At 36.5% G+C, this 12,394-nt stretch overlaps 3 protein-coding genes across 4 annotated transcripts; all 3 read left to right on the top strand.

Moving 5' to 3' along the window:
• The first annotated feature begins 227 nt into the window (after positions 1 to 227).
• On the top strand, positions 228 to 4,571 carry LOC132126382 (NADH-cytochrome b5 reductase 3-like). The gene is made up of 9 exons (XM_059537599.1): positions 228 to 361; positions 732 to 878; positions 975 to 1,047; positions 1,954 to 2,060; positions 2,142 to 2,271; positions 2,371 to 2,454; positions 2,534 to 2,619; positions 2,762 to 2,861; positions 3,824 to 4,571. Exons 1-9 carry the CDS (start codon positions 347 to 349, stop codon positions 3,994 to 3,996), a joined length of 915 nt encoding a protein of 304 aa, XP_059393582.1. The 5' UTR covers positions 228 to 346; the 3' UTR covers positions 3,997 to 4,571.
• Positions 4,572 to 5,021: 450 nt separating this feature from the next.
• Positions 5,022 to 11,134, top strand: LOC132126069 (adiponectin receptor protein 1-like). Of its 2 annotated transcripts, XM_059537080.1 has the most exons (9): positions 5,022 to 5,160; positions 7,199 to 7,275; positions 7,378 to 7,584; positions 7,675 to 7,785; positions 7,863 to 8,034; positions 8,588 to 8,774; positions 8,883 to 9,070; positions 9,712 to 9,905; positions 10,018 to 11,134. In XM_059537080.1, the coding sequence occupies exons 3-9, from the start codon at positions 7,432 to 7,434 to the stop codon at positions 10,144 to 10,146; spliced, it is 1,134 nt and encodes a 377-aa protein (XP_059393063.1). In that variant the 5' UTR covers positions 5,022 to 5,160; positions 7,199 to 7,275; positions 7,378 to 7,431; the 3' UTR covers positions 10,147 to 11,134. The 2 variants fall into 2 exon arrangements, with proteins under 2 accessions (XP_059393063.1, XP_059393064.1); XM_059537081.1 differs by lacking the exon at positions 7,199 to 7,275 and having other exon boundaries at positions 5,037 to 5,160.
• LOC132126071 (guanine nucleotide exchange factor MSS4-like) lies at positions 5,037 to 12,347 on the top strand. The gene is made up of 3 exons (XM_059537082.1): positions 5,037 to 5,160; positions 11,744 to 11,916; positions 12,090 to 12,347. The coding sequence occupies exons 2-3, from the start codon at positions 11,767 to 11,769 to the stop codon at positions 12,336 to 12,338; spliced, it is 399 nt and encodes a 132-aa protein (XP_059393065.1). The 5' UTR covers positions 5,037 to 5,160; positions 11,744 to 11,766; the 3' UTR covers positions 12,339 to 12,347.
• Positions 12,348 to 12,394: the final 47 nt, after the last annotated feature.

Here is a 12,394-nt window from a genome sequence, read left to right on the forward strand (position 1 = left end):
ATTTTTTAATTATTTAAATGTTAGGCATCAAGAATTCATTGAATTTTGTTTGCTTGCTTTTAATTTAGATATTAAATTATTTAATTTCTGGACAAATGCAAATTCAAGGACTTTTATTTTAGACGCTGACCACAGACATTAGATACTCTTGCAATGTGGATGGGATTACGCAAAACGGAATGCGTTGTTTGAATCGTTCTGTTATGCGCAGTAACTGCGCAGTGTTATTCGCCTCCAACACAGAGTCCTCAGCCTGCATGTTCATGGGTGTGTCTAATGAGTCTGACGAATATTACTCTGAAGAATCTTCCTGACGGAATCTCCTTGTAGACGCACATCAGCCGTCATGAGTAACGCGAATGTAAGTCATAAAGCTTTAAAGAAGTACGCTAAACTTTAATTAAAGCAGTTAACTATTATTTAGAGGAAATACTGCTTTGGAATGCCACCAAGTTTGTTTAACATAGAAACGACTGAACAGCTTGCGTTTAAGTTAATGGCATGACTAGTCAATAGTGTGTGCTGATAAACTGATAAGCAATGCTATTAAAATTACAGCTTTGTCTTGTAGAAAACTAGATCAGCAGACAGTTCTTGAAATGGGATACTAAAGCAGAAACGTCAGAGTTTATTTTGGGAAATACAGATGATTCATTCAAGCATTTGGGCGGAGAATGTTTTGTCACCTTTTTCTTTTCAACCGTGTTTATGTGCACTTATCTGGATTTCAGTTCACTACCGTTGCAGTCGGTGTTGGAGTGGTGCTGGTCTCAACAGCAGGTCTGCTGGGTTATTATTACTTTAACAGGAAAAGGAAACCACAGATTACTCTGATTGATCCCTCTGAAAAATACAAACTGAGACTAGTAGACAAAGAGGTATTTGCCCTGTCTATCTATTTCCACGTGCTAGATCTTATATTTGTGATACTGACAAGATGCTGACAAATGAAGACATTTTTCTCTTCCCTGCAGATCATAAGCCATGATACCCGCAGGTTTCGCTTCGCCCTGCCCAGCCTGCAGCATATTTTGGGTTTACCTGTTGGTAAGTAGTCTTTGAGGACTGGGTGGTGGGTAACGGTTTGACTGGTGCTAATACAAAGATTGCAGGGTTTGGTCTGAAGCGTGCTGAAATCCCACACCTGTCCTATCGTGTTGACTGCTTTGGATAAGTGTGCTAAATGATAAATGAGCTTAGGCTTTGAAAAGCAGCTTGTTTAAACACGCACATTTGTTTGAGACTAATTGCAGACATTTGGACACTCATCAGATTTGTAGAGAAAATGCGGATCTGTCCTGATGTGTATCAGACAACCATGAAGGTTTGCCTGTTTGTCAATAAAACAAGGGTTTAAAGGCATAGTTCACCCAAAAATGAAAATTCTGTCATTAATTGCTCACCCTTATGATGTTCCAAATCCGTTCCAAACACAAATTAAGATATTTTTGATGAAATCCGAGAGCTTTCTGACCCTGCATAGACAGCAATGCAAGGACATCATTAAAACAGTGACATCGGAGGTTCAACCTTAATTTAAGGAAGCTACGAGAATACTTTTTGTGCACAAAGAAAATTTTTGTTCTCTTTGCACACACAAAGTATTCTTGCATGCTTTTCCTCATATTTCCTGATAGCAATGCAAAATAAGTATAATAAAAATATTTGTTAATATATACAAATCTGTATTGGCACTATTTAAGAGTTATGGGTCAGTAAGTTTTTGTTGTTGTTGTTGTTTGTTTTTTTAATAAATAAAATGTTTACATTTATAATATTACAAAATATTTCTGTTTCAAATAAATGTTAAAAACATTATGTTGGTTTCCACAAAAATATTAAGCAGGTGAACTGTTAATAATATGAAATGCTTCTTGAGCAGCAAATCAGCATATTAGAATCATTTCTAAAAAATCATGTGACGCTGAACATTCCCTGTCTTTCTTTCTCAAGGCAAGCATGTTTATCTGTCTGCCAGGATTGATGGTAATTTGGTTGTGCGTCCTTACACACCGGTGTCCAGCGACGATGACAAGGGATTCGTTGACCTCGTTGTGAAGGTTCATATTCTCTATATTTCTTTTGAAATGCTCCTGGGGTTTTAAATGGTAGTATTAGAGCTGACATGTTTCTTTCTGCAGATTTATTTCAAGAATGTGCACCCAAAGTTCCCAGAAGGGGGAAAGATGTCCCAGTACTTGGAGAGTTTGAGGATCGGAGACTTGATTGACTTCAGAGGACCAGGAGGTTTGCTGGAGTACAAGGGGCAAGGTCTGACTCACTATATATACTGTGTCAGTATTTGAGCTGATTTAAGGTGGAACTATTTACACTGTGGACACACCTTACACCTACATCTCCTCCCAACAGGTCGCTTCGCTATACAGGCCGATAAGAAGGCCCCTGCTGAGACTAAGACTGCAAGAGCATTGGGTCTTATAGCTGGAGGAACAGGTAGAGCTTCTTTCTCCTTGTTCATAGTCATAATGAAGCCATATAATCACCAAAATAATTTGTCCTCCTCCCTTTGTAGGCATTACGCCAATGTTGCAGCTGATTCGTGACATCGTCAAAAACTCAAGTGACACGACGACATGCAGCCTGCTGTTTGCCAACCAGGTCTATTAGAAAAGGGCTTGTTTCAAATGTATTCATGAAATAAACATTGTTTTAGTTTGCTCATAAACAAAATGATGTTCAGACAGATTCAGGTACTTTGCAAGTATAAAATGAATCTGTTTACCTTTCGTCTGCCTTCCAGACTGAGAAGGACATTCTGTTGAAGGATGAACTGGAGGAGATTCAGGCGAGGCATCCAGATCGCTTCAAACTCTGGTACACCGTGGACAGAGCTCCTGCAGGTATATGACTTCCTACTAGATAGTAAAGCTTGGTATACATTGATATATTTGCTCATAAATACAGTAAAAACTGTAATATTGAGAAACATTATTACAATCTAAAATAAATGTTTTCTATTTTAATGTACTTTAAAATATAATTTATTCCTGAGATTTTTTTTCTCCTGTCAGGAATCCTGAGACAGCCATTTTTCAGTCTTCAGTAACCCACAATCCTTCAGAAATCATTCTAATATAATGATTCACTGCTAAAGAACCATTACCAGTGTTGAAAACAGTTGTGCTACTTAATGTTTTTGTCTTTTTTTCTGGATTTTTTTTTTTTATTAATAGAAAGCAGAGAATAGGAAAAACTAAACCAATTTAATGAGTTATATAATATATAATTAATGCAGAAGTCTTTACTATCATTTTTGATCAATTTAATGCATCTTTTCTGAATAAAACTATTCAAAAAATGTCTTAATGACCCCCAAAATTAGAATTTAATTTTTTTTTAAATACAATTAAAAAAATTTAATTTATACATATTACTTGACCTCCTATGATGAGCATGTTTTAAATTTTCGTGCATGAAGTCCAAATTTGTAACAACTGTCCTGATAAAATAAAACGTCAGCTAATTTGACCTTTTATATTACAGGACAAATTTAGTTTAGCTTTTACAATGTCATCAATGTGGACAAAAAAATAATGGTATTTATGAATTAATAGATTAGTATATTTGTGGAAAAAAAGTATTTTTTACATTAATATATTAAAGAAAATGAAAACTAATTTACACATGCATTCAGTGTTTAAGGCAAATTTGGCTTTATGGACAAACTACCTTTTTGAATCTAAACTTGGACCAACATAAAGCGAAAAGTACATTTCTAAGAACTTGGGATGTGTTTAAGATTAGATTTTTTTTTTTATCATATGGTTTTCTTTGACATTTGCACACATTGACTTCTTTGCAGATTGGGAGTACAGTCAGGGCTTCATCAGTGCTGAGATGATTCAGGAGCACCTGCCTTCACCCAGTGATGACTCTATGATCCTCATGTGCGGTCCACCTCCCATGATCCAGTTTGCTTGCAATCCCAACCTAGATAAACTGAGCTACCAGCAGAGCCAACGCTTTATCTATTAGACCGTTCCTGTTGTTCAGGCCCCAGACACAAATAACTCCAAAGATACTAAGTTGTACACAATCGTATTTAAGCAAATATGGCATTACAAATCTGATCAAATATATAGCAAATATCCTTTTTGTGGAAAGTATATATTAAATGCTTAAGTGCTAGTCTGTCCTAAAGTAATAGATTCTTCATTTTTAAAGCCTATAATACGATACAGAGACTGTCTGCTGTATCCTCAGGCTTTATATTGACAATTGTGGCTTGATTTGCATAACTCTCACAATAAGATTCTGAAAAAAATTCCCAATTTAATGCACTTTTAAAAGGCACCAGCGTGTAACAACACCTGTTTGCTGAATTTAATGCTGAATATTATAATTCATGTGCCTGTGCGACGTGATGTATGTATACGTGTTATCAGATGCATTTGCTTTCACTGGAGTATTTTTGTATGCATGTTGCACTCCACATATGTTAATCTGTTATGTTAACAATATTGAATCTTTAAAAGCAATTCAGTTGTTAATATGGAATGCACTAAATGAGAGGCAACGAAGAAGAGCTTATTAAATTGTTTTCACTGGCATCTTGTTTTTAATTCCTTTTCCTCCAGCAATACATGATGGCCATAATATGATGCTCACATTTGCATTCACTGAGATTATAAAGACTGATGAGGATTGGGGATTACAGGAGATTGTAAAGCCAGATGGTATAACATAAAATACTCCTTCCTGAAAGACTGATAGTAGGATTTTTATCTTCCTAAATCTGGCCAGCACGTGCTAGATAAATGTGACCATTACACAAACATGCTGCGATATGGTAAAGCACTTCAGTACTTTCTGAGCTGCACTCAGATGGATGGTCAACCGCCACTGGTCTTTTTCAATACAATAAATCACCTGCTGGAGATTACTGCTCTAAATTTGGAAACCTTCTTAAGAACCATCAAATAAATGGGTTCGTGCCACTAAAGCTTTACAAAATCTAGCTCCGCCTTTCTCCAGCAGGTGGCGCCACCGCGGCGTTAATTCAAAGACAACAGTGAGCCGGTTTGAACTCGCCGTCTGACATTCAGCAGTAGCTTGCAACTCTTTATTTCTCCATCCTGCTGCTCTTTGGTGGCCATCCGGAGGAGATCCTATTTCTTTAACAGCAGATCCGGACATCAGGTAACCAACTGCACGATAAAATGCATCATTTAAACTTAAAGGCAAAACGGTGTCATAATGTTGTTGTAAACGCATCCAGACAGTAACGTTAGTTTAGCGGTGAGCAGCGGTTTCTGTCTCTCAATGCTAACCTGCTCTAATTATAACCCTTTTGTATTTTTTCAAAGGGCTTTATGTCGTACTAATTTATTAATCGTCGTCAGAGATACATTTGTGTATCATATACGTTAGCTGTTGTTTTATCATCGTTGCTATGTTATGCATAATGTAAGTGTTGTTCATGACGTGTACCGGTGTTTTGGCTGCTCCTCTCCTAAAATATAAAGCCCGTTGTTAGCCGGCAGGCTAATTACTGCTAGTCACAGGTATGAAATGAATGATGCCACTTCATACAGAGATCAATGCTAGTTATAACGGTTATATTTCGAAATCTGCTGAGCTGTCTACCGAGACGGTGTATTTGGAACAAAAAGTTCGATTCGAAATAGTGGTGAGGATTTTGATTCACCCCAGTGACTCGAATCTTTCAACTCCATTCACAAAATAAGATTTAATCTCAACCGATTCGTTTTATTATGCTGTACAGGTGCATCTCAGACAGTGAATTGGTGGCTTTTTGTTAAATGTGAGCCAAAATCATCACAATTAATAGAGCCAAAGACTTAAACTACTTCAGTCTGTGGGCATTGAATTTATTTAATAAACAAGTTTCACAATTTGAGTTGAATTACTGAAATGAACTTTTTCACGACATTCTAATTTATTGAGATGCATCTGTATACATAATTTTTTTTTGTCAGCTGTTAGAAATTATTCTTGTCAAGCTGTCGAAAGAAGACAACAATTATTGAATAAACAATAAAGAGTACCCAGAATGTTCTTACTTCATTTACAAATACATGGTCACCTGTAATTCATTTTCGCACATTCATGACTGTTCTTCACAAACTAAATGTCTTATTCGTTCTTGAGCTAAATCAGAGTTTTGTTTTAATATAGTGCCATTGGTTCCCAAAATATTGTTTTGTATCAAAACAACCAGCTACGATTTTAATCATTAATATTAAAAACTTTGATTTAAAACCAAAAAAGTACTTTAAAATCATGTAAAAAGACAATAGTACAAGACATTATGCTCTGTCATCATTTACTCATGCTCATGTTGTTCCAAACCTGTATCAAATTCTTTCCTGCTGAACACAATATATTTATTGAAGAATGTTGGTAACCAAACAGTTGCTGGTAGCCATTGACTTCCAATTGGAATGACATCTAGGTGAATAAATTATGACAAAATTTTCATTGTTGAGTGAACAACCTTTAAATGAGGTTAACTAAAATCCCATGAAGTGCTGCACATTGACATAATTGAATAAAAATGATGGCTAAATATTAAAATATATAAAATATATTTTATATTTATTGTAAAATATGCATTTTTTTTTTATTTTAAGTAGTTTGAGAGCATACAGAGACTGATTCTACTACGTCATTCAGGAGATTTACTATAGTGATTTTGTACGATTTGATTGTTGCAGCTCTCTGATTCCTTGGCAGTTCTCTGCAAAATAATGGGTAGTGTTTTTTTTTACCAGGAATTCCCCTGTTAAACACTGTCCCGTTAAACAGATTATTTAAAAAAATAATAATAATTTGAAATTATGTGGGCTGATGACTTCAACAAAAGCATATCTTATAAATTAATAACCTTGTAGCTCACAGTAGGCTTGCTTTTAAAGGTTTATAAGTTATTGTTTAAAACTCAGTTCCACTATGGAGGAAATTAATGAGATTTTTACTATGGAAACCGAATGCTTACACTCCATAAACATTTCAGCGAGTGATGAAATTGAGTCAGTACATGGTAGCTAACAAGAATGATTAAAAAAAAATTAGAAAAAATAATAATGTGCCTATGATGTCAAAATAAGGTGTCATGGAAAACAGCTCTTTTGGTTTTGAAACTCAGCCAGTGTGAACTACTTTGTAGCAACGTGAGCAGAGATGATGCCTAGTTGCTGTTTTTTTTTCTTCCAAGACTGAATGCAATTTCATAGTGAGGCAAACGTCAGGAGGCAGGTTTAGACCTGCCAGTGTTCAAAGCTCCTGCCAGAGGTAAGCAGTCTGTTGTAGTTGTTATGGCTCACTGGTGTTGTCACAACTTTACTTAGGCTGTGAAGTTCTGTTTTGATTGAATGTATTATATTTGGCCCTCAGTGAACTGAAGTGGAGGCTTCAGAGTTCTTAGACGGGTCCCAGGGCAGTCTACTGATGTCAGGCCAAATCAGGTCTGCCAGTCATGCAGACTGCCAGGTCACGGAGGAATGCCACGTTCCAGCCAATGTGGAGCTATTGGAGCTGGGTCCCCTGCTGAAGGAAAACAGCCCCATAGGAGCCAAAGGAGTCCAGTCAGAGGCAAGCCACGTAATTATTAATCAGAATGCATTACAGAGTCTTTCATATTCAGTGCCAGCAGTGTTGCAGGCTCCTTTTGAGCTCTGATTGTGCCCACAGGGAGCAAACAGTCTTGTTGATGAAGAGGAGGATGAAGAAGTTGGAGAAGTTCTGACGCTACCACTGCAGGCTCACCATGCAATGGAGAAGATGGAGGAGTTTGTGCATAAGGTGTGATCGTCACACATAACTGTATTCAATTTTGAACAGAAATGAAATAAAAGTCATGCTGGATCACTGTTCTGCAGGTCTGGGAGGGCCGCTGGAGGGTCATTCCCTTTCACGTCCTGCCGGAGTGGCTAAAAGACAACGACTACCTCCTACATGGTCATCGGCCTCCCATGCCATCGTTTCGTGCCTGCTTTGGGAGCATTTTCAGGATCCACACAGAAACCGGGAATATCTGGACTCATTTGTTGGGTAAGATTAGGGTTACAGTGTCTAGCCGTCTCGGAGAATGGAGCCTGTTGTGCACCTCATGCATATATTTAGTGCATTGAGTATGCAGCAGATCTGTTACAAGAACAAACACCGCTCTAATTTGGAGAGCAAGTGGGATCAGGAAAAACCTTTTACTTATGCTGAAATGTAATAGCTATTTTATAGCAACAAATGAAACAGAAATTTGTTATTAAGATTTCAAGTTTCAAATAATTATATAAAATAATATCAATATATAATAGGGTAAGTGACAAAGCGTCCGTGATAAAGAAAAGGAAAACATTTCAAACAATCTAGTTTAAACACATATGCCAAGCAGTGTTTTCATTGTTACCTAAAGGTAAAAGTATTTAAAATGGTTTTTAAATAAATACTAAAATAAAATAAAATATGAATTTTAGATGCAAAAAAGAAGAACATTTAGAGCCATTGTTTGTATGAATTGCATTTTAAATAAATTAAATATCCAGTCAAAGATTAAAACAAGTGTTACATTGACCAATTACATGTTTGTTTGTTTTTTCCCCCACAGGATTAATCTTATTCTTGTGCCTGGGCACACTTACCATGCTAAGACCCAATATGTACTTCATGGCCCCGTTGCAGGAGAAGGTGGTGTTCGGGATGTTCTTCTTGGGTGCAGTGCTGTGCCTCAGCTTCTCTTGGCTTTTTCACACCGTCTACTGCCATTCTGAGAAAGTCTCTCGCACTTTCTCCAAGTAAGTTTATTGTCTTGTTACTAACTGTAACAAGACAATATCTATTTCAAGTGATTTTAAGTGCCTTTGATCTCTCTGTTTCTCATGTTCTTTCTCTCTCTCTTTCAGACTAGACTACTCTGGCATTGCTTTGCTGATCATGGGCTCTTTTGTACCCTGGCTTTACTACTCCTTCTACTGCTCTCCTCAGCCACGTCTCATCTACCTCACAATCGTCTGTGTGTTGGGCATTGCAGCTATTATCGTTGCCCAGTGGGACCGTTTCTCCACTCCCCGACACAGACCCACCAGAGCAGGTGGGCAGTCACTTATTTGCAATAATGGTGGCAGTTTTGGCTCAGTTTAGTCAAAACTTTATTGCTGAAAAATTGATTCTGATGTGATGCAATGAAAAATAAATTTGTCTGGTCATGAAGCCAGTCAAAATACATGCAAGTTTGTCACTTGATTTGGTTTTTGCTGCAGTGCACTGGGCAGCCCCGCCCACAGCAAAATCTCATTGGTCTACTCTAAAATCTTGCTCTTCGTAAGTTTAATTGGCTGTAGATATGGAATGGAAATTTTTTTCGTACTGTTTTTTTAATGTTTGATGTTAAACTGCTTTTTGAACAAGAAAAAAAATTAATGTTGGATTTAGGAATTGATTAGATAATTAAAAAAAACTAAAACCTTAAAAATATATATTTTCATTGGTTGAAATAAAATGAAATATAAAATGAAAATATATAAATGAAAATGTGAAAATTTTATTTCAGCTAGTTAATATTTTTATTAAAAATAAATAAATGACAAAACAAACACCAAATTACTAAAAACTTAGTAATTTTATTAGTATAAATATATAACAGCTAATTTAAAATAAACAAAAACTATAATAGTGCCTCAGTAATGCTAAATAAGAGCAATGCATTAATTAATGAAAAAATGTTTTCTTTAGGAGTTTTCATGGGTCTTGGACTGAGCGGGATCATCCCCACCATGCATTTCACCATTGAGGAGGGTTTCGTCAAGGCCACTACTGTTGGACAGATGGGCTGGTTCTATTTAATGGGTGCTATGTACATCACAGGTGCTGGGCTGTATGCTGCACGAATCCCAGAGCGCTATTTCCCAGGCAAATGCGATATTTGGGTAAGATAATGTTTTTTTGTTTTGTCATAGTGAAGAAATAAGTTCCTTAATCTTGATCTGAAATATAGTGATTTGCGCATGTTTTACTCACCTTCTTTTGCTCTCTTTTTAGTTTCACTCACACCAGATATTTCATGTGCTGGTGGTGGCAGCGGCGTTCATTCATTTCTATGGCGTGTCCAACCTGCAGGAGTTCCGCTATGGACTTGAGGGAGGCTGCACTGATGACACTCTCCTCTGAGAGCTCTACAAACATCCCTTTTCAATTAGGATTTTTAGTGCACACATTTCTACTCATTCCTTGATTTAGTTTTAATTTCCCTTTGAGTTTTTTCCCTGATTGTTTTGACTTTTATTATTTTTTTCCTGTTACATAGAGTCCATGACATTTCATTTGATGAAAGTGTTTGTGTGGTTAAAGGGTTAAAGGGCACTGTACAAGTATCCAATAGCTGGAACGTGATGACTCTTGTTATCATCAAACTTTAATTTGAGCACAATCTCATGGGATTTGGACTTGTTTCTTTTGTAGTGAAAAGCACTTTCATTGAGCTGTAGACTTTCCCCTTCAGAATATAATGCATCTAAGTTTTGCTTATTGTAAACAAACAATTCTTGACATCATTTGATGCACACCCAAAGTATTGCCCAAACTTTGATGAATGGAGCAATGTGTTTGACTGGAAACTGCACAAAGGGCAGATAAGGGTTTGAGGGGTTTTGGTAAAACCTACCAGCTTGAAAAATACTTCTAGGTCAAAATAAAAACACACACATATAGGTCAACTATCGCACCTTACAGCACAGATATCAAATATCATTGTTATTAAAGCTTCTGCATGGATATATCTGTGCAGCCTGTAAAGTATAAACTTTCCTGTAAAGTATAAGAATATTCCTGTGCCTTAGGCCACTGGAAATAGATTTAAAATAGATGGGCCAAAACTACAGTGTAGTAAATTTCATTAGTTCCACAAGCATAGCTAGTTAATTTACTTAAGCAAGCTATCCAATCATATAAACCAATAAAAAAGTTTGACCTTTATTGATGAACTTTCTCAAACTGCTGTTTGTAAAAAGTAGTGTTGGATCCTTTTTAACTAAAGCTAACTGTGTGGCTTTACCACAGAGACTAACCTATCCATATATTCATGTGTTATGTGTAGAGGTGGTAAGTCATTTACATTTAACTGAAATGTGAATGTTTAAATAAATATTTATGGATCCTACGATGGGTTTTCTTTTATTTGGTGGATTTATATTATGGAGATTAATTGTTCACGCAACAGTGGAGATTTTGATATGTTCACAATTTAATCCCTGGAAGTCTCTTTTATTATACATTTGCATAAAAACACTTTCCCCTTTGCGAATTATATCTAAATAAATAATTTAAAATATGCAATAATCCATGTGTGATATACTCTCTGGACTTCGGTGTTCCTATCATACGAACAAAACAACGACTAACATCGCTTGAAAATGGAGTCTTGTGTTATTCTGAGCGGAACGTAAAAGTCGTCTCTTGTTTTCAACCGGTCTGCTTCAGCGGTTGTGCAAATATTAGCACTAGCCAACAGTAGTCCGCTAGTATTCACCAAGTAGTGTCTATTATTGTGTTTACACCTAAGTTACCATATTTGTACTCAACATTTCTTAGACTATATTTGGGTAATACATCTGTCTTAAGATCAATTGTCCTCATGATTTGATTCATAGGCGAGTATTTTTTCTTACTAGTCACTATTTATATTAATACCATATTAGATGTATTGACTGACCGTGCTTAATCAAGTAATAATTGTTCAATTCGAATTGATTGTATGTTTTGTTTTCAGTTTGAACAAGATTGCTTACTAACATGGATGACAGCAAACAGACCTGCTCTCCCGAGGGATCTGTAGACCCCTCTCTCGTGTCAGAAGATGGTAAAAATGTGAAAGCAGTGTTGTGCCAGAGATGTGGCTCCAAAGTGCTGTGCCCAGGCATGGCACTGTTTGCAGAAAAGGAGGTGATTTTTAAAAAATATAGTTATGGTTCATGTGTTACGTCACTTAAAAATTAAATAGATTTTACACCAAGTAATTCACAGAATTATAGTATAGTCTGTATGATGATGAGAATGTTATTTTTAAGACTGTTGTTTCCTCTGTTTTCTTCACAACACCTGCTCCCATTTCCCAGCTTTTTCTGCCTGCAATGAAAAAGAAAACCTCCATTGGTCAATCAGACGTGACGTTGGATGGGGACACATTGACAGCTCACTGGCTGGTTGATGACATGTACACATTTGAGAATGTGGGCTTTACAAAAGATGTAGGCAAAGTGAAGTTCCTTATTTGTGCAGATTGTGAGATCGGACCCATTGGTTGGCATTGCCTGGATGACAAGAAGAGCTTCTATGTGGCATTGGACAGGGTGAACCACGAATAGAGCACGTACTAAAACTGTATGCTTACATATACCACTGCACCTGTCTATCATCAGTC

Source organism: Carassius carassius, chromosome 44 (assembly GCF_963082965.1).
Source record: "Carassius carassius chromosome 44, fCarCar2.1, whole genome shotgun sequence".
Taxonomy (NCBI): domain Eukaryota; kingdom Metazoa; phylum Chordata; class Actinopteri; order Cypriniformes; family Cyprinidae; genus Carassius; species Carassius carassius.